General features: G+C 34.1%; 1 protein-coding gene across 1 annotated transcript; it reads left to right on the top strand.

Moving 5' to 3' along the window:
• Positions 1 to 22,314: 22,314 nt before the first annotated feature.
• Positions 22,315 to 22,626, top strand: LOC140436324 (small ribosomal subunit protein uS3m-like; the record flags this gene model as incomplete). Its single annotated transcript, XM_072525039.1, has 1 exon — positions 22,315 to 22,626. A coding segment is annotated over one exon (312 nt), but the record flags the coding sequence as incomplete, so codon positions are not given.
• Between the last annotated feature and the right edge of the window lie 303 nt (positions 22,627 to 22,929).

Genomic DNA, 22,929 nt, shown 5'->3' with positions numbered 1-22,929 from the left:
GTAAATTTTTAGCGCCAGTTGCTTCATCAATAGCTCCATCATGGTGCATGGTGGACAACAGTAGGACGTTTTTATTTTTTTTTTTCGGCACATACGATAAAAGTGTAATATCTTTCTGAAAGCCAAATAAAGATGTCATTTGTTCTCTGTTCTGGACTGTCAAAAATTGTGCTGGGATGCATCGTTCGTTCTTTCTCAGCGTGCCTACTGACGTAAGTTTATGCTCGTTCAGCAATTTTATCATTAATTCATAACTAGTGTACCAGTTGTCAAAGGTCACATTTCGGTTGGAACCAGAAATAGGTTTTATTAGCCTCTCTACTATATCTATTGGGGAATTACTAACACTGTAGGGACCTTCTGGCTGTTTTTCTGCATACACTTCCAAATTTAAAACGTAGTACGAACGAGCATCAACTAGGGCTTGCACTTTGATCCCATACTTTGCAGGCTTGTTTGGCATGTACTGTTTAAAAGCATATCTTCCACGAAAAGACTCCATCATCTATCGTCACATATTGAGAAGGAGTGTAGGCCTGCTTACAATTTTCAATAAATTTGTTCAGAATTCCACGAACTGGAGCTAATTTGTCAATCGCCAATCTGTCTTTACGATTCTCGATGTTATCGAACCGAAGACAGACTATCAGGAATTGAAAACGATTTATAGACATCGTATTGCGGAATATATCGACACCAGTCCCATCTGTTTGCCATAAGTCTCTCAAATTCTGACGATTAAAATGAAACATACCTGCTAAATAAAAAAGTCCGATAAATGCTTTAATTTCACATTCATTGGTTGGTTTCACCATGCATTTATTTTGATATGCAATTGATTTTTGTTGAATTTTGAGATTGGTCCAGCGCACTATGTCGTCTATCATTTGTCGGTCAAAAAACAATTGCCAACAATCTAAAGCACGTTTAGCATTTTTTGCATAATGCTTCACACCCGACAAATAAGTAATAATGTTCTCTGATCTTGTTCGAACCCGTTTATTATTTGAAGCAAGTTTGTTCCATTGTGTTCCGTCTTTTCCGAGATACATTTCTTCGTTTCTTGGAGGTCCGTCGGTGCTTTTATTTTCCGTCTCATTCTGAAGTTCTGTTTTTGATGTCTCCATGTCTAAATCTCCGTCAGAAACTACATCTTCTATTGCGATATTCTGCTCTGAGTCGGTGTTGTGGTCGCTTTCAGAGATATGGTCAATATCGTCATCGCTTCCCGATTCGATGGCATCGTAATCAATTTCAGCCCATAGAGCTTCAAGCTTTTTCTGTTCCGGTTCGTATGGCATGATATTTTAGCTAAAAAATTAAACAATTGAATATGCAAATTCAAATATATAAGTCAAAAATAAAAACTTACTTATAATGTCAAAATTGCAAACGCGAGTACATAGGTGGGATTTGACACACCCCAGAGCGTTTCAGGCACGTGTAACTTTACTCACTGCATACAATGTCCTGAGGTAACGCCTGAATTCGATGGTGGGGACATTTTTGGGAAGCTATTGGGGTGGACGTGCGCATAAGTCTGCGTTTGATTTATTTTAAGAGCGATATTTGGGAGCTGGGGTTTGTGAAACCCCACATATGTAGTGCCGGGTTAAGTACAGTATCACATGAAATGTTTGCATTTATACTGAAATAGTACAGCAAAAATAACCTAACTGGCACTTGTCTTGTTTTGGCAGAACTAGAGTATTATAAATGGTAAAATATTATTTTATTTTAACAGACAACTGGATATATCTGTTTTTAGCTGAATAAAAGTGTCATCATTGGAGTTAGTTTTTCTGATCCCCTTCTGTTTCCCACATTTAAAATCTGTTTGGACTTCTCAGGTTATGTCATTATATTCTTTGAGAATTTTCAAGTACATAGGAGTACTTAACTCAAAATTGACAAAAAGTGGAGTTAGCTAGTTTTGGCAATAAGCCAACAATATTAGTATCTAACGTACCTAAAGTTATATACGCAAGTGAAAATCATCTAAATATAGTTACGATTTATTGATTTTTTTCCAGTGTAAAAAAAGTAATATTTTAACACCTCGTCTCTTCGGTACATTTGTATCATTTTCTCGACGGTTCAGACCACAGTAACATAAAATATTTGATTGATTAGGAGGGAAAAACTAAATTGAACGTGTTCTCGAAAAAAATGACGACATTATCTTTATCGCTTCGTGCTCCGAATACAGAATTATCTTTTTCAAGGAGTACATTTTAACAACAATATCTTTAAAAGGATATAGTAGAGGGTGAATCCAGAATTTATTTTCTTAGCTGAAGTCTCAAAACACTATTTTTTTTTGTTTAATTTCTGGAGGATTCCAGTGCAAAGATCACTATCACAATCATTTAAATCGGTAGCAAATGAAATCTATACTTATTTCTTTTTTTGGTTTTGAATTAATCTGTGAAATTTCTATAAGTTTCGACTCATATGATTCTTTTTATGCTATTATTAAAATAAAGTCATAGTTTGATGAATAGATCATCACAATTAAGAAATCATTTAATATCTATGAGATAGTGTTGTATGGAGTATTCTGAATCAACGAATTAAAATTTTGTTTTTTCGTAACATGCAGAAACATTAAGTTTTTTAATGGTTTACTGTCCATAGGTACTTTTTTATTATTATTAAATAACAAATAAGGGCAGAAAAGCGAGCTCCTATTAGGCCCAAAAAACAAACAAACATATCCTTATAAAACTAATACCAATTACAAGGTTAAGTAAAGTTAAACAGTCAAGTACATCATACAAAAATTGTAAAACAATACATAAATAATGCGGTCCAAAAATAACATAATCCTATAAATAAAATAAGGCGCTATCAAGTTTATTTTTAAAGATGTTAACACTAGTTGCCGATATGGTGTCTTGATCCAAATTGTTCCAGATATTTAATATTCCATTTGGCAAGAAGTTTACCCTGAACCTTGCAGTAGTTTCTTCTCTCTTTAATTTGTAACGATGGCCTCTTAATTTTTCTTCTTGATTTAAAGTGAATATGGTGTTTACGTTCCCAAAATTATATTTTACAATATGGAAGGACGTAATTACGTCACCTCGAAGACGTCGCTGCTCGAATGTCGTAAGATGAGCCATGGATAGTATATCTTCATAGTTAGGTCTTGCACGGCCGTATGCCAGTCTTGTGGCTTTACGCTGAACATTTTCAAGTAGGATTTTATCGCGACTGAGATCTGGAGTACACATTGGCTTGGCATACTCATGAATAGGTCTAACGAATTGAGTAAAGTTTACTAATAGAGGTTAAAGATATACGTGTAAAACATTTACGGATCAAAAACAGTTTCGAGTTTGCACGTTTACACACCAACTTTATGTGATCAGACCAAATTAAGTCACTATACGAATTAACCATCCTGAGGAATATTGCATTAATATCTTGTTAAAGAACATGTTAGTTAATAGTTGAATTCACATATAATTTCGTATCATTAGCGTAAATGGAAACCTTACTCAATACAATGAGTGGAAGATCACTATTGTAGATACAAAAAAACTAGTGGTCCAAGTACTGATCCTTGTGAGATCCACTCTTAACTGGCTTATCTAGTGAGTGGTCTTTCCCAATACGAACCCTGAAGTATCTGTCGAATAGAAAATCTTAAATCCAAATATTTAACTTTCCGCGGATACTACAGTGATCCAATTTAGCTAGTAATCGATGTTTTGGAACAGGGTCGAAAGCTTTGGAGAAGTCTTAGTAGACTACATTGCCAGGCCAATTCTTTAAAGATCATGACTAATCATTTACACAATGAAGTAAGTTTGTGATCGTTGAACGACCTTTGATAAAGTTATGCTGTTGGTGAGGGATGATATTTTCTTGAAGAAAAAACTTTGACAGAGCTTCCGAAATAATCGATTTCATGACCTTGTCGACAATAGGAACCAAGCTGATTGGACGATAATTATTGCAAGCAAGTTTATTTCCTTTCTTGAATGTTGGAGTAACCAAAGCCAATTTGCAGGATGAGGGGAGATTAACTCCAGGGAACCGCCTTCGGGGACATTCTTCAACAATGTGACGGACGGTCTGTCGTTGCGCACCACAGTCACACTCCGGAGTAAGGGCTTTTCCCCATTTATGTAAGATGTCAGCACATCTACCGCTTCTTGTTCTTATTCTGTTTAGCGTTGTCCATGTACTCCGGGTCAGTTCAAAGCCTGGCGGTTTCTGTTCGATACAGGCCATTTGCTGTGCTTCCTGTGGTGAGTTGCGCTCCCATTGTCTTCTCCAAGCGTTGGTGAGGTCGAAATGTTCCTGATGTAAGGAGGTGGCCCTTAACATGACAGGATATCTGGAGCGCAGTCTCTTCATTTCGATATCACGCCTATCATGGTGGATGGGTAGTTGATGGTTAGACTGGATTTTTCGGTATTCTCTGAGAAGGGAGTGACTTCTTCGTAGTTTCGGCGGTGGAATGTGACTCAGGATGGGAAGCCAATAGTTAGGTGTTGGTCTAATTGTACCTGAAATCATTCGCATTGTCTGGTTTAATTGGGTGTCAATAATCTTCGTGTGTTTGCTATTGAGCCATACTGGGCAAGCATATTCAGCTGATACAGGCCATTTGCTGTGCTTCCTGTGGTGAGTTGCGCTCCCATTGTCTTCTCCAAGCGTTGGTGAGGTCGAAATGTTCCTGATGTAAGGAGGTGGCCCTTAACATGACAGGATATCTGGAGCGCAGTCTCTTCATTTCGATATCACGCCTATCATGGTGGATGGGTAGTTGATGGTTAGACTGGATTTTTCGGTATTCTCTGAGAAGGGAGTGACTTCTTCGTAGTTTCGGCGGTGGAATGTGACTCAGGATGGGAAGCCAATAGTTAGGTGTTGGTCTAATTGTACCTGAAATCATTCGCATTGTCTGGTTTAATTGGGTGTCAATAATCTTCGTGTGTTTGCTATTGAGCCATACTGGGCAAGCATATTCAGCTGTCGAGTATACAAGTCCGATAGCAGATGATCTGAGTACGGAGGCTGAGGACCCCCATGTGGTACCACATAGCTTTTGGATTATATTATTTCGCGTTTTCAGTTTTGCTGCCGTTCTTTGTAGGTGTTCTTTAAAACTGAAAGTTCTGTCAAGAGTCACTCCAAGATATTTTGGTGTTGAGTTATGAGTTAGTAGTCTATCTTCAAAGTGAACGGACAGTTTTTTGTTGGCTTGGGCAATATTTAGATGGAAACAGCACACTTCGGTTTTCGTCGCATTAGGCCGTAGCCTCCATTTGCGAAAGTATTCTCCCATAATGGCAAGGTCATCCGTTAGTATGGTTTCTGTAACTGCCATGTTATTATGTCTTGCTGCAATGGCCCAGTCGTCAGCGTAGCCAAATTTCTGCGAATTTGTCCTAGGTAGGTCCGCGATGTATAAATTAAACAGTAAGGGTGCCAAAACAGATCCCTGTGGCAGTCCATTGGAGACTTCATGGAGTGGAGCTTCATTTGGACACTTTTTGAGTTGCCCATTGTGACTTGGAAAGGTCTGTCGGTGAGCATGCTATCAATGAGTCTACTTATCTTTTGACACGGGATGGCACGGATTAGTTTGCAGATTAGTCCTTGTCTCCAGACGGTGTCGTATGCAGCTGATAGGTCAATGAAAGCAACGGATGTTTTTTGCTTTCTTTGAAAACCTGCTTCAATATGTGTTGTTAGGGATAGGATCTGATCTGTGCAGCTGCGGTTAGGTCTGAATCCTGCTTGCTCAGTGGGTATCAATTCAAATAAGGGGAGAGAATCATGATTATAAGAAGTATTCATTATTGGATATATAGGGATGGCTACAGATTCTGTAGTTTCCATAAATGATGCTTTGCATTCGGTGTAAAAGATATATTGTCAAGAGTTTTAGACAAACATGAGCAAGTAATGGTAGACACTTAAGAAGATAAAGATGTGCTAATGTACCGATAGAAGTTTTTACTATTACCACTTGCAATGATAGATTCCTCAAATTCTGTTCTTTACTTTAGCAAAGATTGTTTGACTCGGTTAGAAAAATTACGGTGGGTGAGAAAATCATCAAGGGAACCAGTAAGTTTATATCTTCGCCAAAGCTTTTGCTTATGTCGAACTAAATGGGGAGCTGGTTTAAGGAGGTTTCAGGTTTTAGGCTGGAGGTTAATCCAAGGTTTAAGTCGATTTCTGTATAGCTGCCGTTAAGTTGTATGATCAGAAATTCTTGTAATAGCAATTTAAAGAAACGAATCCCACATTGTCGATGGATCAGAGTGATTAAGAATAATAGATTGCCAGTTTAACTGGGATAAAACTGAATTTACAATGAAGAAATCAGTAGTGGCATACGTTACGAAATTATTTTTGCAAGGCGGTGTTAAACTAAATTGAATTTGAGCAGTAATAAGCGAGTGGTCAGAAAGACTCACAGGAGAGGACACTCTAAGTGTAGAAATTAATTGATCGTGATTTGTGAAAAATCTAAAATTGAAGGATTATTGTTGGCTCTAAACCTTGTAGGTACAGTTATCAGTTGTAATAAATTTGAGTTCATGATAAAGTTTTTAAACGAATTTTTGGAAAAGTAAGTGGATAATTTCTATACCGGGTATGTCTATTGTTTTATTACTGATGGTAAAAGTATTGGTAATTTCATTTGCTAAATAGATTCATACTCCTCCCCCTCGACGAGTACCTCTATCTCTACGAAATATAGTAAAATTATTAATGTTTACAATGGCATCGGTAATAGAAGAATTAAGCCACATTTCTGTTACGAGAATAATGTGAGATTTTAAAAGTTGAACAGTACTTAAGAGAGTTTAGATTCGTATACATTAGAAGCCAATCCGTAAATTTTGTTGCCGAAGAATTACGTACCAAATTTCATTATCTTTGGACAGCCATTCTCATATTTAATCGTAAGGTCATTTTCTCCATTATTTTTACGAGATTCAAGCTCAGTACGAAGTTCTTCTAAACGAAGTTGCTGCAAACAGAATAAGTTTTAGTAGATTTGTTTTCCAAAAGTTTATTTTTATTACAAAGATTTTTTCGAGTGTTGTGTTCAGAACTCATTATCACATTTATCATGCGGGGATAACGTGTATTTTGGTTTGGTTTACCGACTCTATAAAATGTAACAGGACTTCTTGACATCCAAGGACTTCTAGGGCTAAATTCCTTTGATTCTTATCATGATCTTTTTATTTTGTGCCTCTTCTGTGGGTTCACGGACGCCTCAAACCAAAAAATTTATGATTTATGACCGACAGCATTGACAATTGACAATGCTGTCGGTAAATTCTGTTGTTAAAATAAAATTAAGTTGATTTAATTTATTACTAAATTCAGATAGTTTAAATCTTACATTTCATGTCAAAATTTTTAAAAAATTTTCCCTTCTCCATATTCGTATTCCTTTTTATTGTCATTTCGGTGTCATATTTCAGTTGCTTTTCTTTTATTAGTTTATTGTAAATTTGACTTTGGTATTTTCTGTTAATTTCTCTTTTTCTTTATTCCATATTCATTTCTTCCCGTTCAGAATGAACTTTTAATAGCCTTTTATATTCCAAATCTTTAATTACGATTTTAAATTATATTAAATAAAAAAGAATCTAGCACACTTCTACAGAAACAAGAATATCGAACAGACTTTCCCACAAAAATGTGTAACCGTGAGGTGAAATAACAAATGATGACTGATAAGATGTGAAGAGCAATCTTAAAAATGGTAAAGTGAACGGACCGGAAGCAATAAAAGATGAAATATTGAAATATGGAATACAAAAAGAAATCGAAAATCTTTGAACATCTACAAGGTGTATTTATTAAATAACTGAAGTGATATTTAAGTCCAGATAAACAAAATAAGAGGACACAGCTAGTCAGTTCTCTGTAATACAATCCACACAAAAAAAAATTTTAGAAATAATTTTGTAAATATTTCTTTTCATTCATCATTTTTGTACTATACTATAGTCGGTTCACAATTTATCGATAGCTCACTATAAGTTTAACCCTAATTAGAGAACTGAAATACAGAGAGGGTAGGTAATACGATATAATAGTAAAAACCAACCTGAAACTGACGGTTTAAGACGTTTTCGACTAACCCACCTTGTATCTGAAGGAATACAATACCTTATAATTCTATTACGGAGGTATTTTGAATGGTTATAGATGACCGACCAGTGTCGTAGAGTATATGATTGAAACATTTATTTGAACTAAATAAATATATTTTTAAAATTGTACTTATGTAAATTGTATTTTTTAATAAAACTTATTTATTTTATTCAAAACTAAAAAGTTTCTTGCCATTTGTCAAAGATACATTTATTTAATTAGGGGGAAAGGCGCCAAATGTCGCCTGGCAAAATTTTCAATTTGTTTGAAATGTATCCATTATTTTTGAATCCGGAGAAAACCAATAAATATTTTTGAAAAATTTAAACGCAGAATGAAAGATTACATTACTACTGAGGGCAGAAAGTCTCTGAAAACTTCTACAATGTTTATTTTAATGTTATGTAACAGGGGTGAAAATAAAAGAGAAAATATAGTATAATTTTTAATTGAAAATATTGCATGCAAAAGAAACTTTTTATTTATTCTAATAAAAATATTTCATTCTGTTTTTAAATTTTTCAAAAATGATTTTTAGTTTTCTCAGGATTTGAAAAAAAATGGATATATTTAAAACACATTGAACATTTTAACAGGCGACATTTTGCGCCTTTACCATTTAATACTTTACGATTACAATTACTATTACTTACCTTATATAATTACGATTAGAAAACTATTCAAATTCAAAATAAATAGGATCAACTTCAGAATCCGAGTCGTCTTGAGGGTTAATAATTAGCGGTTGTGTCTCTACGGTCGCATCAATTATGTTATCAAGATCCCACATTTTTTGTTCTTCTTCTATTACATGTCATACTGCATCTTTCCAGTTTTGTTTTGTAATATGTTGTAAAGACTCGTATAACAATTCACGTACAGCTTGTATTTTATATGACGTATTTTTTCTAGCCACATAACTTTTCATTTGTGCCCAAATGAGTTCAATTGGATTTATTTCGCAGTGGTAGGGTGGAAGTCTAAGGACTGTGATGTTTCGCCTTTCCGCCATTTTGTCAACTACGTATTTCTTGAAAATAGATTTGTGTTGCCGGGCAATTTTTAAAAGTTCTGCTTTTAACATTCCATCTTCGTAAAGCAGATACTTATTCCGCAGCCAGTCAAGAATATCCTGTTTCTTCGTTGTCGTTGGAAGTTTTTCTACTAGTCGTGAATGATAAGGTGCATTATCTAATACTATAATTGAATTTTGGTGGTATGTGTTCAATCATCTGCTCAAAATACTCTTTGAAAACATCAGCTGTCACCTCCTCGTGATAGTCTTTTGTGCTTTTGGGCTGAAATTCCAACAAACCATACTTAACAAATCCTTTTTCACTGCCAATGTGAGAAATTATTAATCTACTGCCTTTACCAGAAGGTGGGGAGATACCAGTAGACCAACCTTCCATAAAGGCTTGCCTGGAGCTTAATATATTTTTATCTGACCAAATTTTTGTTAGAGTATGACCTGAGTTTACCCACGTTTCATCGTGGTAGAAGATTGGCCTTCCTTCAGCCCGGAATTTTCCGTGTGGATCTTAGATAATTTCTTCTCCAACATATTATCTGCTCCCGGTCAATCAAAAGTGATTTTCGGCCTGATTTATCGCACCCGAAATTTAATTCTTTTAAAACTTGCCACAATTTAGTTCTTCCGATATGAGGCAAATCCGGGTCGTCTCTAACTTCTTGTAAAATTTTGTTTAGGTTTGGTATTTCTTTTTTGAAAAACAATCCATGAATTTTCCTTCGAATACCATTTTTGGCAAATTCATCAATTTCAATAGGCTTTTTCCCTCTCTTTAAGTGTTCATTTGTGTTTGGGTTAGCTATACCGTGTTTTTTCTTTCTGATAGGAACCTATATATAGTCGAGTCTCCTACGCCAGTCATGTTGGCACAACTTTCGACTATGTTGCGAACAGTGTTTGTGGGATTCTGAGAAACCAGAGCATCGTGAACATTTAGGACAATTGTCTTCTCTCTTGGTAAATAGACAGACTTACTGACTGTACGCAACAGTACCGGTGTAAAACTTGATGATGTTGATTATGAAGCCATCACAAACAATTCAACAAAACGAGCACGAGCGAAAGGTACGTATATGTTCGTAGTTATATGGAATAAAAAATCACTGCATATAATTCGCAAAAGAAATATTCGAGACGCTAATTACTGCCGTAGACGCGGAAACACCGACGAGCCGTAAATTACATGCGATCAAAAACGTACTAAACAAAAAAATTGTTTTCGTTCGTAATAACTTCACCCTTTCTAGTTAAGTTTCGAATATAAACTGAATAGACGAGGCACGTTACCAAAGCCGGCATCTTTATATCCATTAAATTAATAAAAATCTGGGGAATTCCATCCTAATTATCCTGCAACGAATAGTACCTTCGAAAGTGATTAAACGCGAAGAATAGTATTGAAATATCCAAAGAGATAACGTATTCTTATTTACAAAATTGTTAATGGTTAAATTCTTATTTTTATTAATATAATATAATAACCAACATTAACCGTGAAAGTTTTAATTGTTTTTTTGCTAAATATATTAGTATTGAAATATTACCAATATTATATATAACAGTATTAAAACATTATATTATTATTTAATGAATAAACACCTCAGGAACGCCTATGATTTACGACCGTTTTATGAGTTTGAGGCACATTTCATGCTCTCAACAATTTGTGAACGGAGTGTAGCTATACCACGCTAACTTTTCGTTCAGGTGTTTCTGACAGGTGAATTGATTAATATTATCAATTTTGTTTGTTCTTAACCATTTTGCTAACACTAATTAAAGTATGGGTCGTAAAATGTAACCATCTTGACCAAAAGAATAAACCGAAAGAAAGTGAATGGTTAAGCTCAAAACAAAAAAAAAAAAAATAGATTTATAAGCAGCAATATCCATTTGTTTCTACTAAAATGTGTACCTACTATATATTCATTTAAAACTCAAAAATCTTTGCTTCGTATACAGATATAAATAATATGACTCTCGTTTGTATATATATATATATATATATATATATATATATATATATATATATATATATATATATATATATATATATATATATATAACAAGTTTAGGGATCCATATAGGTCGTTAAATATTTTTAGCAATTAATATTTATGTACCAAGGGTATTAAATAGGGTTTGTAAGTCGCCCGAGGGCATATACATCTATTAATTGCCGCGGTGCATACAAACTTTTATGTCATACTAATTACCGTGACTATAAGATGAAAAACTCTACAAACTAGAAGAGGAATTGAAGAACTTGAATTGGGACATAATGGGACTGTCAGAAGTTAAAAGAAGAGGTGAAGGATATGTGGACTTACATTCAGGCAACAGATTCTATTATAAAGGCAGGGAAGACTACACATACGGTGGAGTAGGTTTCTTAATCAACAAGAAAAGAAAATCTCAAATTCAAATAATTGTCAGCATATCAGACAGGGTTACATACATGGTCTTAAAACTAAGTCCAAAAACTAAAATAAAGATCGTGCAAGTTTATGCTCCAACTGAAAACGCAACCGATGAGGAAATAAATTCTTTTCACAAAGACGTACGAACAAAGAATCCAAAATAATAATAATTTAAACTTTAACGCCAAAATTGTAAGTAAAATTGAAGACTCTGAAAGCAAGATTGGAAATTTTGGATTCGGCACAAGAAACACAAGAGGAGAAAAACTCTGGAACAAGAAAACATGTATGTTATGAATACCTTTTACAAAAAGAAACCTAACAGAAAGTGGACATGGGTCGCACCTAACGGAACTAGAAAAAATGAAATAGACTATTTTCTCTCAAACAACAAAGGAATATTTGAAGACGTCACAACAATAAACAACGTAACAACGGGTAGTGACCATCGTATAGTTAGAGCAAAAATAAATATTAACATGAAAGAAGAGAGAAAAAGAATTTTTAAAAAAACAAAGAGGATAGATGCCTTTAAACTAAGAACAAATGAAGAGCAATTCCGAGAGGTCTTAGCGGATAAGTTCGAATCTGATCCTTTACATAATCAAGATCAAATTGGCGAGATTAATAAAAACCTATATAAAAACCTTCTCGCAGCAGGACTACAGGTCGCAAAGAAAACAAGGACTAAAGAAGACAAAATAAGCACTGAAACCAAACAGCTAATGACGAAAAGAAGACAACTACATATTAGCGCAAAACAAACGCCATACTCAAGAATACAGAGAACTTAATAAAACAATTAGAAAAGAACTAAAACGCGACATACAAAAATGGAATGAGAACTTAATAGAACGAGTCATTGAAAACAACAGAGGCTTAAAATGTCTAAGACCCTCGCTGGGAGTTCAAAAAATCATCAAAATTAAAGACGCTAACAATAAGGTAGAGAAGGACAAATATAAAATAACAAATATTGTCGAAGACTTCTACACATCTTTGTACAGCTCGTAAGGCCAGCCTAGTTAAACAACAAAGGAGAACGTCAAAAGAAAAATAAAAAACGTGGGATCAGAAGTACTACCAAATATAAAGGGATTCGAAATGGAAAGAGCTTTAAAAGAGCTAAAAAATAATAAAGCTCCAGGACCCGACGGTATAATTACCGAGCTCTTGAAAACAAGCAAAACATTAACAATCCCTGAGCTATTTAATAGATGTCTTCATAATAGCAAGATCCCTAAAGACTGGAATGAGAGTCTAGTAATACTCTTACACAAAAAAGGGGACAAATGTGATCTACAGAATCATAGACCTATATCGTTGCTCAGTCAAGTATACAAACTATTTATAAGAATTATTAACAATAGGTTAACCTACAAAATGGACAATTACCAACCGGTTGTACAGGCTGGCTTCCGCAAAGGATATAGTACATCAGACCATCTGCTGACAATGAAAACATTAATAGAGAAGGCAAATGAATACCAACTACCCGTATTTCTTGCCTTCGTCGACTATGAAAAGGCGTTTGATAGTATCGAGATGTGGGCCATAGAACAAGCTATTAATAATTGTAGAATGGATTCGAGATATAGGCAACTAATACATAATATATATGAAAATGCAACTATGATAGTACAACTAGATGAAAATACAAATCCCATCCCCATTAAAAGAGGAGTGAGACAAGGAGACTTAATATCGCCAAAGCTTTTCAACCTAGCCCTAAAAGACGTCTTCAAAACTATAAATTGGTCAACCTATGGCATTAACGTTAATGGCAACAAGTTAAACCACCTTAGATTCGCTGACGACGTAGTGATTATAGCGAGCACATTCGAGGAACTTCAAATTATGATGGGGGAACTAGCAGCCAGCTCCCAATACGTCGGCCTAAAAATGAATATGAAAAAAAAACAAAAATAATGACAAACACAGATGACCCCAGACGTATAACTATAAATGGCAGTGAGATTGAACAAATCCAGGAATATATCTACCTAGGCCAAATCCTGAGACTTGACAAAGAGAACCAAAGTGCGGAAATTACTAGAAGAGCAAGACTAGCATGGGCAGGATTTGGAAAACTTGGTTGGATACTTAAGAACCGCAAAATACCCCAATACTTGAAGAGCAAAGTGTTCAACCAATGCATCCTTCCTATCATGACATATGGATGTCAAACCTGGACCCTAACCAAGGCAAATATGAATAAACTAGCCACAACAGAAAGAACAATGGAAAGTGCAATGTTAGGTATACGACTGTCAGATAAAAAGAGGAACGACTGGGTAAGAACCCAAAATAAAAGTCGAGGGCATAACAACAAAAATTGCCAAACTCAAATGGAGCTTCGCGGGCCACACTGCTAGACACAAAGACCAACGTTGGAATACTACAATACAACATTGAAGACCTTACGAAAGTAAACGACCAAGAGGAAGACCACAGATGAGATGGGTTGATGATATTAAAAGAATAGCCGGAACGAATTGGAAATATGTTGTTCAGGATAGAGACCGATGGAAGGAGTTGGGAAAGGCCTATGTCCAAACATGGACGACAGAAGAATAAGAAGAAGAATTATCGTTATTGCATCTACAAATAAATATGTTCTAAAAAATCCGAAAATTCGATTTCATTTTGACAATATATTTACCAGTAGACATTCTATCGTCCGTGTTATGTTGCTACGTTACGGAAATGCTGTCAAACGTGTCAAACTAAAACCGTGAAAATGCAAGATATTTTTGAGATCCCTAACCACATTTTAAAAAAAGGAGAAAAAGATTTGAAACGTGAATAAACGTACTTTAACCTTTAAAAAAATACACATGGCAACTCTGGGAACAGTACCAACACTTCCTAAATAGTATTTGTATTGCATACATAAATTAAGGGTGAACTGAAATACGTTTATACAATTTTATTTTAATTAAATTTTTTTTCGAATTATCCTTGAAGAATTTTTAACTATTTGGGGGTATTGTGACGATGCAAAAATATAAAAATAATGACATGCAACCGAGATATAACTAAATACGGTATAAACGTATTTCTACTTGGGATATAATTTGTTATAATATTTCGACAGCTATATTTCAATTATTCGCTCGTTTTCTTCTGGTAACCACTAGATCCCGGCGATCGTCACTAAACGGAATCGAAATTTTCCGCACACCAACTTTTTAGGTCATCAACTGTCCAAGTCGCATTTTTATGTAGAACGTTCGGCAGAAGCAACAGTGTCTCCCGACGCGAATACCGTTTCCTTCTAAAAAAAGTATTAAAAGAAATTCTTTACTGACAGTTCTCTTTGGTACAAATAGCTAACGAGTTTAATACGACTTGAAAAGCGTTTTATATCGGTCAGAACTATTGTTATTATTTCGATCTCCAGTTTAGATTTTATTTTATGAAAAATAAGATTACAATGTATATTAGTAAATACTAAGAAAAATGTGTGAGATAAAATAAAAAGGGGAAAATATTTATCGGTGCGAAAATCATTTTTTGGTTTTCCGGAAGTGAAAATTTTTTTCATTGGGTCTTTCTTACCCCTTTCTCTATATAATTCCGTGTAAAATTCTTCAAATACCTTAATTATCTTATCTTTATCTGTTACCACTTTTCCATTTCGATTTACGAGCTTAAAAATATTCTTCTTACCTAGAGCTTGACATCTCTTCAGCATATTTAAACTTTTATTTTCCTCGACAACCGTTGTAATCTTTTTTGTGTTATATTATCGTACGTCCTTTCTCACTGCTTTATTAATATCCTTATTAAGTTGTTGTAGTACGTGTGCATTCGTATCGTTTTTGTTCTTAAGTTCTCTTCGTGTCTCCATAAGTCTTTTTGTCTCTTGACTGCTTTTTTTCTCCTTATCTCTCCTAGGATTTGTATTGCATTTTTTCTCTGCGTTCTTAATAGCTTTTATTAAATTATTATTTAATGTTTCGACAGCCATAACGTCTATATTTATTGTCTCTAGACATCTCAGAATTTCCTCTTCAAAGGACATGGTGTTTTCGATTGGATTCCATCCTATTAAGTGTGTTTTTGTTTCATTTTGTATCTTTGTATTGGAGATTTAGCACGATTTTCGCTCTTACCATTCTATAATCACTTCCCACTGAGAAGCTATTTAAGAACTGTTACATCATAGACCATGTCTTTGTTGTTGGTCAAGACAAAATTAATTTCATTTTTGGTGACTCCATCTGGACTTGCCCAGGTCCATTTTCTTTGGGGACTTTTTCTGAAAAAGCTATTCATTGCAAAGAGGCCATTTCATACCAAGAAACCCAAAAACTTTTTCTTAGACTAAAATAAAATAAAATTTATTAAAAACAATTCGTACTCATTTTTTCAACTATAAAACTTACTTTGTAAGTACCAAATCCTAATTTGTGGGCCTCTCGGTGACATGTAGATCTAGAAACGCGTCTTCCAATAACGTCACTCCATAAAACGCTTAACTCCATATAATTTGCTCGTCTATTTTTCACTATAATGCGCCTTAGTGCCCTTCGATCTACATCGATTATTTTACTTTTTCGTACATTTCTAGGTTTTGTGATGACCGAACCTGTAGTTTTGTATTTTCTGACTATATTTCTTACACTATAGCGTGACATTTGCAACATATTCGCGATTTTCGAATTGGATTTTCCAGAAATAAAAAATGTAATAATGATTGAACAAATTTTCTCATCAAAAGACGATCCAAATTCCTATCGTCCAATATCACTTACGTGTTGTACCTGCAAACTTTTAGAAAAAATCCTTAATTATCGTCTTAAATGGTACCTCGAAAACAATAACCTAATAAGTATCAGACAAAGTGGATTTCGTAAGGGTAGATCCACAACAGACAATCAAATAACACTTGAATCAAGTATACATGAATCCTTTCTGCACAACCAAAAACTTATTGCCGTGTTTTTTGACATAAGAAAAGCGTTTGACACAACATGGAGACATCTTATACTAAAAACACTTCAAGAATGGGATGTTGAAGGGCACATGTTGTCCTTTATTAAAAATTTTCTAGAAACACGAACTTTTCGAGTTAGAACTAATGGATTTACATCTTCCAGACGAGTACTTTAAAACGGCACTCCACAAGGATCTACTCTAAGTCCTACTCTCTTTCTAGTTGCAATAAATAGTATTATACATCAAATAAAACTACCTGTATTTACTAGCCTATATGCAGATGACTTAGTCATTTATCTAAGAACAAACAATGTAACTCTGGGAACACATATACTGCAAACTACCTTACACACAATTGAAAGCTGGTCGCAAAACACGGGTTTTATATTCTCTAGTGAAAAGACACGTTATTTAATTTTTAGCAAAAGAAAAAATTATCCTAATGTTCAATTAACACTAAATGGAGTTGACCTGAAACAAGCAGAAGAAATAAATTTCTTAGGACTTTCTTTTGAACGTAACTTAAACTGGGAAACCCACATCACCAATCTGCAACGTTCTTGCCAATCCAGAATTAATCTACTAAAGATGCTGTCAAATACCTCTTGGGGGCAGATACAACAACCTTACTTACTCTATATAGATCACTAATAAGAAGTAAACTAGACTACGGCTGTTTATGCTACGATACTGCTAACAAAACATCTTTAAAAAAACTTGACTACATTCCAAATATGTGCTTGAGATTAGTTTTAGGTGCCACAAGAACTAGTCCAGTAAGTAGCTTACAAGTTTTGGCTAATGAACTGTCCTTAAGCCAACGAAGGCAACTCCTATCACTAAATTACGTTGCCAGAATTTCAGCAAACAACAGCAACGTAACCTACTCAACAATACTTTGCAGAACAAATATATCGTCCGATCTTTACAGAAACATTGCAATAAAAAAACTACCATTTCCCGAACGAATAAAACGTATTGGTCTTAATTTAGAACAGTTCAGTCTTACTATGTCTATTCATGTAAATGTTCCTCCTTGGATGATTAAACCTCCAAAAATAGACACGTCTCTAAAAGAACTCCCGAAACATTCCACACATCCTTTCCTTATATAGCAAGCTTATAAAAATGTAATATCCAAATACCCAACAACCCATCAAATATTCACTGATGCTTCCAAATGTCATGAAGGACATGCTGCAGCCTACATCTACGAAAACGTCAAGTCTACCATACGAATCCCAACAAATTGTTGTATATATACCGGAGAACTTACGGCAATTCACCAGGCAGTGAAAAAATGTTGTTCTATCAATGAAAGCAAATTTGTTATCATCACCGATTCAATGAGCGCATTACTTGGAATAAAACAGCTATATACAACTCACGCCATACTTCTCAAGATCGAAGAAGAGTTATCTTATCTACAGACTCAACAAAAAGATATTTCCTTTATCTGGGTACCTTCCCATATGGGAATAAGTGGTAATGAGGAAGTGGACTCTCTGGCAAGCAATGCAACCACCGACCAAAGTATTGCTATCATAAATCAAATGCCTTGGACTGATCACAAAGTAAATATCAAAGCCCACGTGTACAGAGCGTGGCAAACTACTTGGGATCACACTGCTAACAAACTCAAAGAATGTCTAAGTCAAGTAGGAACCAAACTCATCTTACCAAATAATAGAAAAGACCAAGTCATCATCAACCGACTCCGAATAGGACATACTTTCCTTACACACAAGCATATCTTCAACCAGGAGGCTGCTCCGATGTGTACCAAGTGCAACACTCAGTTGTCAGTGAAACATATAATTGTTGAGTGTCCAGTATACCAGAACGAAAGAATCGCGTGTGCCCTTAGTGATAATTTAAAAAGTATACTAACGTCAAATTTACAGTCTTTATTAAGTTATCTTAAAATGACTAAACTATATACCAGATTGTAAAAAAATATTTTTTTATGTAACAATATGTATCTTATGTGTGTATGTCCCACCGCTAATAACCCTTAGTGGTTGATGCGGGTATATTTGTTTAAATAAAAAAAAAATAAAAATTTCTCATCGATAACTTTACCTCGATTCATTGTACAATCCACAAACGGTAAAAAGCTTTACAATACTACAAAATACATTTGACATTAACTGACAATATTATTGTTTTGATGTCATTTTTTCATAGCTATCTCTGGATTTAACGTAATTAGGAAAAAATCAACGTATGTTGCAAAACAGTCTTTGTAAAGATAAATTTCATTTATTATTAAACTGAATATAAAGATAATGATAAATAATAATAGATTAATAAATATAATAGAATAAAATATTTTACGGTTTCAAGTATAAAATTTTCTCCTTTTATTCCTATTTTTGTTATCGACGTGATAAAATATTTTATTCAACTACTCGACACTGCATTTGAAACTAGCTGTAGTTGTGTGTGTGTGATTGGATATTATCGGAGTTCATTCACCATTTTACCTTTATGGAAAAGCATAGTAGTTAGTGGCTAAAACTATAAAGTTACACGTCAAGTTATGAACTTTGCTTACTTGCCGTAGAATTACTCATGTAACGAATCTAGAATACTTAATCATAACCACAACTTCAATCTTGACATTTTGACATGTCGCTTTCAGTCTTAAAAATCACTGATATATAATTTTTAGGCTCTATTTATCATATTGACCAATATTTACCTACCGGACCCAGCAATTTCAAACAATAAAATCAAAATACAAATATACATGTAAATATGCCCATGTAATAAATCATTAGTATGCATGCGAATGGATATTAAAAAGAAATTAAGATATTTTTAGCTTGCTATATATAAATTACCTTATCAATGAGTACAAGATCGATACTAATTCTTGTTTTTATTTTCATTTGTAGGGGTTGAAGTTACGAATAATATTTCCATTGAAACCTTCAATAAACTATAACAGGGTCGGTAAGTACACTTCAATTGATTTAATGAATTAGATATAAGGTGGGTATTGATTTTGGTCACCATTTTTAAATTAAAACGGGAATATTAGATGATATATTATGATTTTTAATACCAACATTTATTACGACGATGACACTTAAAAATGACGATTTTTGCTCCCAAAATTGACTTTTTTTACACTTAAATTTTGAACTACATTGAATTTATTCGGTCTAATTTTTTTTTATTATTTTATTAGAGGATAAATGCATCTAATTCTATAATCCAGCAGCATTTTATATTAAATATAATCGACTACTTTACTGTCATAGTTATTTCCAATGGTTGACCTTAGAATCTAAAAACTATCGTTGTAACTTCAATGTTGTTGCTAGGCTCACTGCCCAAACTTTTATCACTATCACACCATTTCAAAAGTGTTTAAGTCTAATACTAGATCTTGATTACTCAGCAATTCTAACACTTCGATATTTGTATGATTATAGAGTCGGTTTGGCAATTTTCTTTATTTTTTCTTTAATTGTTACTATACGGAGTTCTCGATGTAGGCCTGTGTTGCGGATACACCATGGAGCGTTGAGTATGTTCCTTAGTACTAGGATTTGGCCTCTTTAAAGACAAGCATAGTTAATCTTATCAGTATAACCCCATATATGTAGACCATAGCACCATACTGATTTTTTGAGCATCTTTTTGTAAATCAATACCTTTTTTTTGATTGTAAATTGTGAGCTTATACCTAATAACCAATATAACTTCTTGTATTTCAGTAAGTTATTCAGTGTTCTTGCTGATATGTTCCGCCACTTTAATTTACTATCCAATTGTAGCCCTACAGGACGATTTTATTGTTTAGTCTAACTGGGAGAACTGTTTGTCCCAAGTAGGTAATTTAGAATTGCCTGTATTTTTTAATTTGTTAATTTCCATAGATTCTAATAAAGATAGCTTAGGGCCTTTACTTTGAATGAAGCATTTGAAATTCGTCATTAAAAGAATCATTATGATCTAGAAGGTGAAGTGCGTATGTATAATCTGTTTTTCTATTATTAAAAGCCCTTTTATGTTCTGTTATACGTTTGATAAAGGTTCTACCAGTTTGACCGATGTAAGTTTTTGGACAATCGCCACATTTAAGTTTGTATATAACACTGTGTAAGTGCTTTTTGTTTTAGCTCTTGTTTTTTGATTTATTTAATTATTGGCTTTGGATAACTTAATCCATTTAGCTACAATAATGTATTTGACTACTTGAATTTGTTAATGAGGTATTGAACTATTGCATTTGTTAACAAACTAGTACTTTGCCTAGAGGTAAATTAAAAATATAAAGTAAACATCAGTATCACAAGAATTAGTAGATTGATAAGAAACCATACTTTCATTTGTTACATTCAAGGCCTTAACCAACTTAAAGTGAATATTTAGAACCAACTAGAGATTACTTTTACGCTAAAATGCCTTTTATAGGGCTTGATTACAACACAAGACAAGCAATGGCTAGGAGGTAAATATATAACATAAGGATAGACGTAGGGAACAAAGCTAGGTTTATAAATTCATATTGCACATTCCATCCTAAATTTTTCTTTTAGTCCTTTTTAAATATTCCCAAATAATTTGTTCTTCTTCTGCAAGTGCCATCTCCGCGGTGGAGGTCGGCAATCAGCATAGCTATTCGGACTTTTGAGACGGCAGCTCTGAAAAGTTCATTTGATGTACATCCATACCACTCTCTCAGGTTGCACAGCCATGACATTCTACGCCTCCCTATGCTTTTTTTGGATATTGGATATTGGATATTTTCCTGTTTAATCAGTTGGAGCAAGGTGTATTTCTCTCCACTTGTAATATGTCCGAGATATTCTAATTTTCTTGTTTTTATTCTATTTAAAATTTCCATTTCTGTGTTCATCCTTCCCAGAACCTCTTTGTTTGTGACGTGTTCTGTCCATGATTTTTTCAGAATTCTTCTGTAGACCCACAGCTCGAATAATTCCAGTTTTATCATTGATGCCGCATTCAAGGAACAAAATTCCATTCCATAAAATAAAGTCGAAAAAACATAGCACCTCGCCAACCTAACTCTTAGTTCCAGAAAATTTGGTTAAGCCTAATATTATGACGAGAGATATATTAAATAGAAGATTGACACTTGGGAAGAGGTATTTGTTCTTTTATAAGATTTTCCATTAGATACTTAATAGCAGCATCATTATATATGCAACCGAACATCCAATGATTGATATCGTCAGTTTTACCATTACAAGTATCTAACAAACATTGAATATACTTTTTTATTGGGATGACTTTTTGCAGCAAAAGACGTGGTAGGTAAAACAGGATAAATTTTTGTATAATGGTTGTTACTTCGGTTACAGAAAGCATTCCATTCAATTTCCCAGTTTTCTTTTAATTCTTGTTTACGCAGCGAGACGAAATCACTTCTATTGAGCCAACTAATTTCTAATCCTTTTGAAGCCGCTTCTTTGGCAAAATAAGCTGCTTTGGTGTTACCCGAGATACGAGCATGTCCCTTTACCCAAATGAAAAAGACTGAATTATTTCTTTTAAGTAGCTTTAGTTGATTTTCTAAAATTTTGACGATAATACTGTTTTTAATACTATTTCAGTATACTATTTCTTATAAATACATCATCTACAGCGGTTTCTGAAGGTCTAAGTCCATCAACTTATTATTAAACAAAATCATCATTTTGTTTGTAACCATTTTTTTGGAGTCAGTGCTCATAATTGTTCATTACACTTTCACATTAAAATAGCAGTTTGTTTACTAAAGTTTATTTAACTTAATCCTACGCAAATGTTGATGGTGGACTTAGACCTTCAGAAACCGCTGTAGAGGATGTATTTATAAGAAAGTTTATGGTAGGAACCTGGCAAGGACTCTTTGGTAGTGAAGTTATCATCAAAAGACAACATAACATTATTAGAATAGCAGGCATAATATCGAGAGCAATCACACCAAGAAAAATGTATTTTTTAATAGGTTATACAGAGGAATTGCTCAGTTTTTGGCTACAGTGTCCAGTGAAACTAGAATTACAGACAGTGGCTGATAAGAAGGATGTTGTTTTTAAATCAATTTACTTTTCCACCGATTGAATACTTGTCTATTAACAAATAGATTAACCAATACCTGTGCACATCTAGTTGGGACTCCTATATGTAATAGTTTCTCGAAAAGTAAGTTGAAAATAACATTATCATATGCTTTCGAAATATCTAGAGAAACTGCTGATAAATAATTATTATTTGAGTAGGGCAATTGGATATCAGTAGTTAATTGTGACGGACAGTCGATGATTCCTTTATATCTCCGAAAGCCTAACTGAGCTACTGGTAATAGCTCCACCATTCCAATCTACTTTTTAGGATCCGTTCAAGTGTTTTTAGTAGACATGACAT

The sequence above is a fragment of the Diabrotica undecimpunctata genome, chromosome 3, assembly GCF_040954645.1.
Source record: "Diabrotica undecimpunctata isolate CICGRU chromosome 3, icDiaUnde3, whole genome shotgun sequence".
NCBI classification, from domain to species: domain Eukaryota; kingdom Metazoa; phylum Arthropoda; class Insecta; order Coleoptera; family Chrysomelidae; genus Diabrotica; species Diabrotica undecimpunctata.
This window is presented reverse-complemented; position numbering and strand designations above follow the sequence as displayed.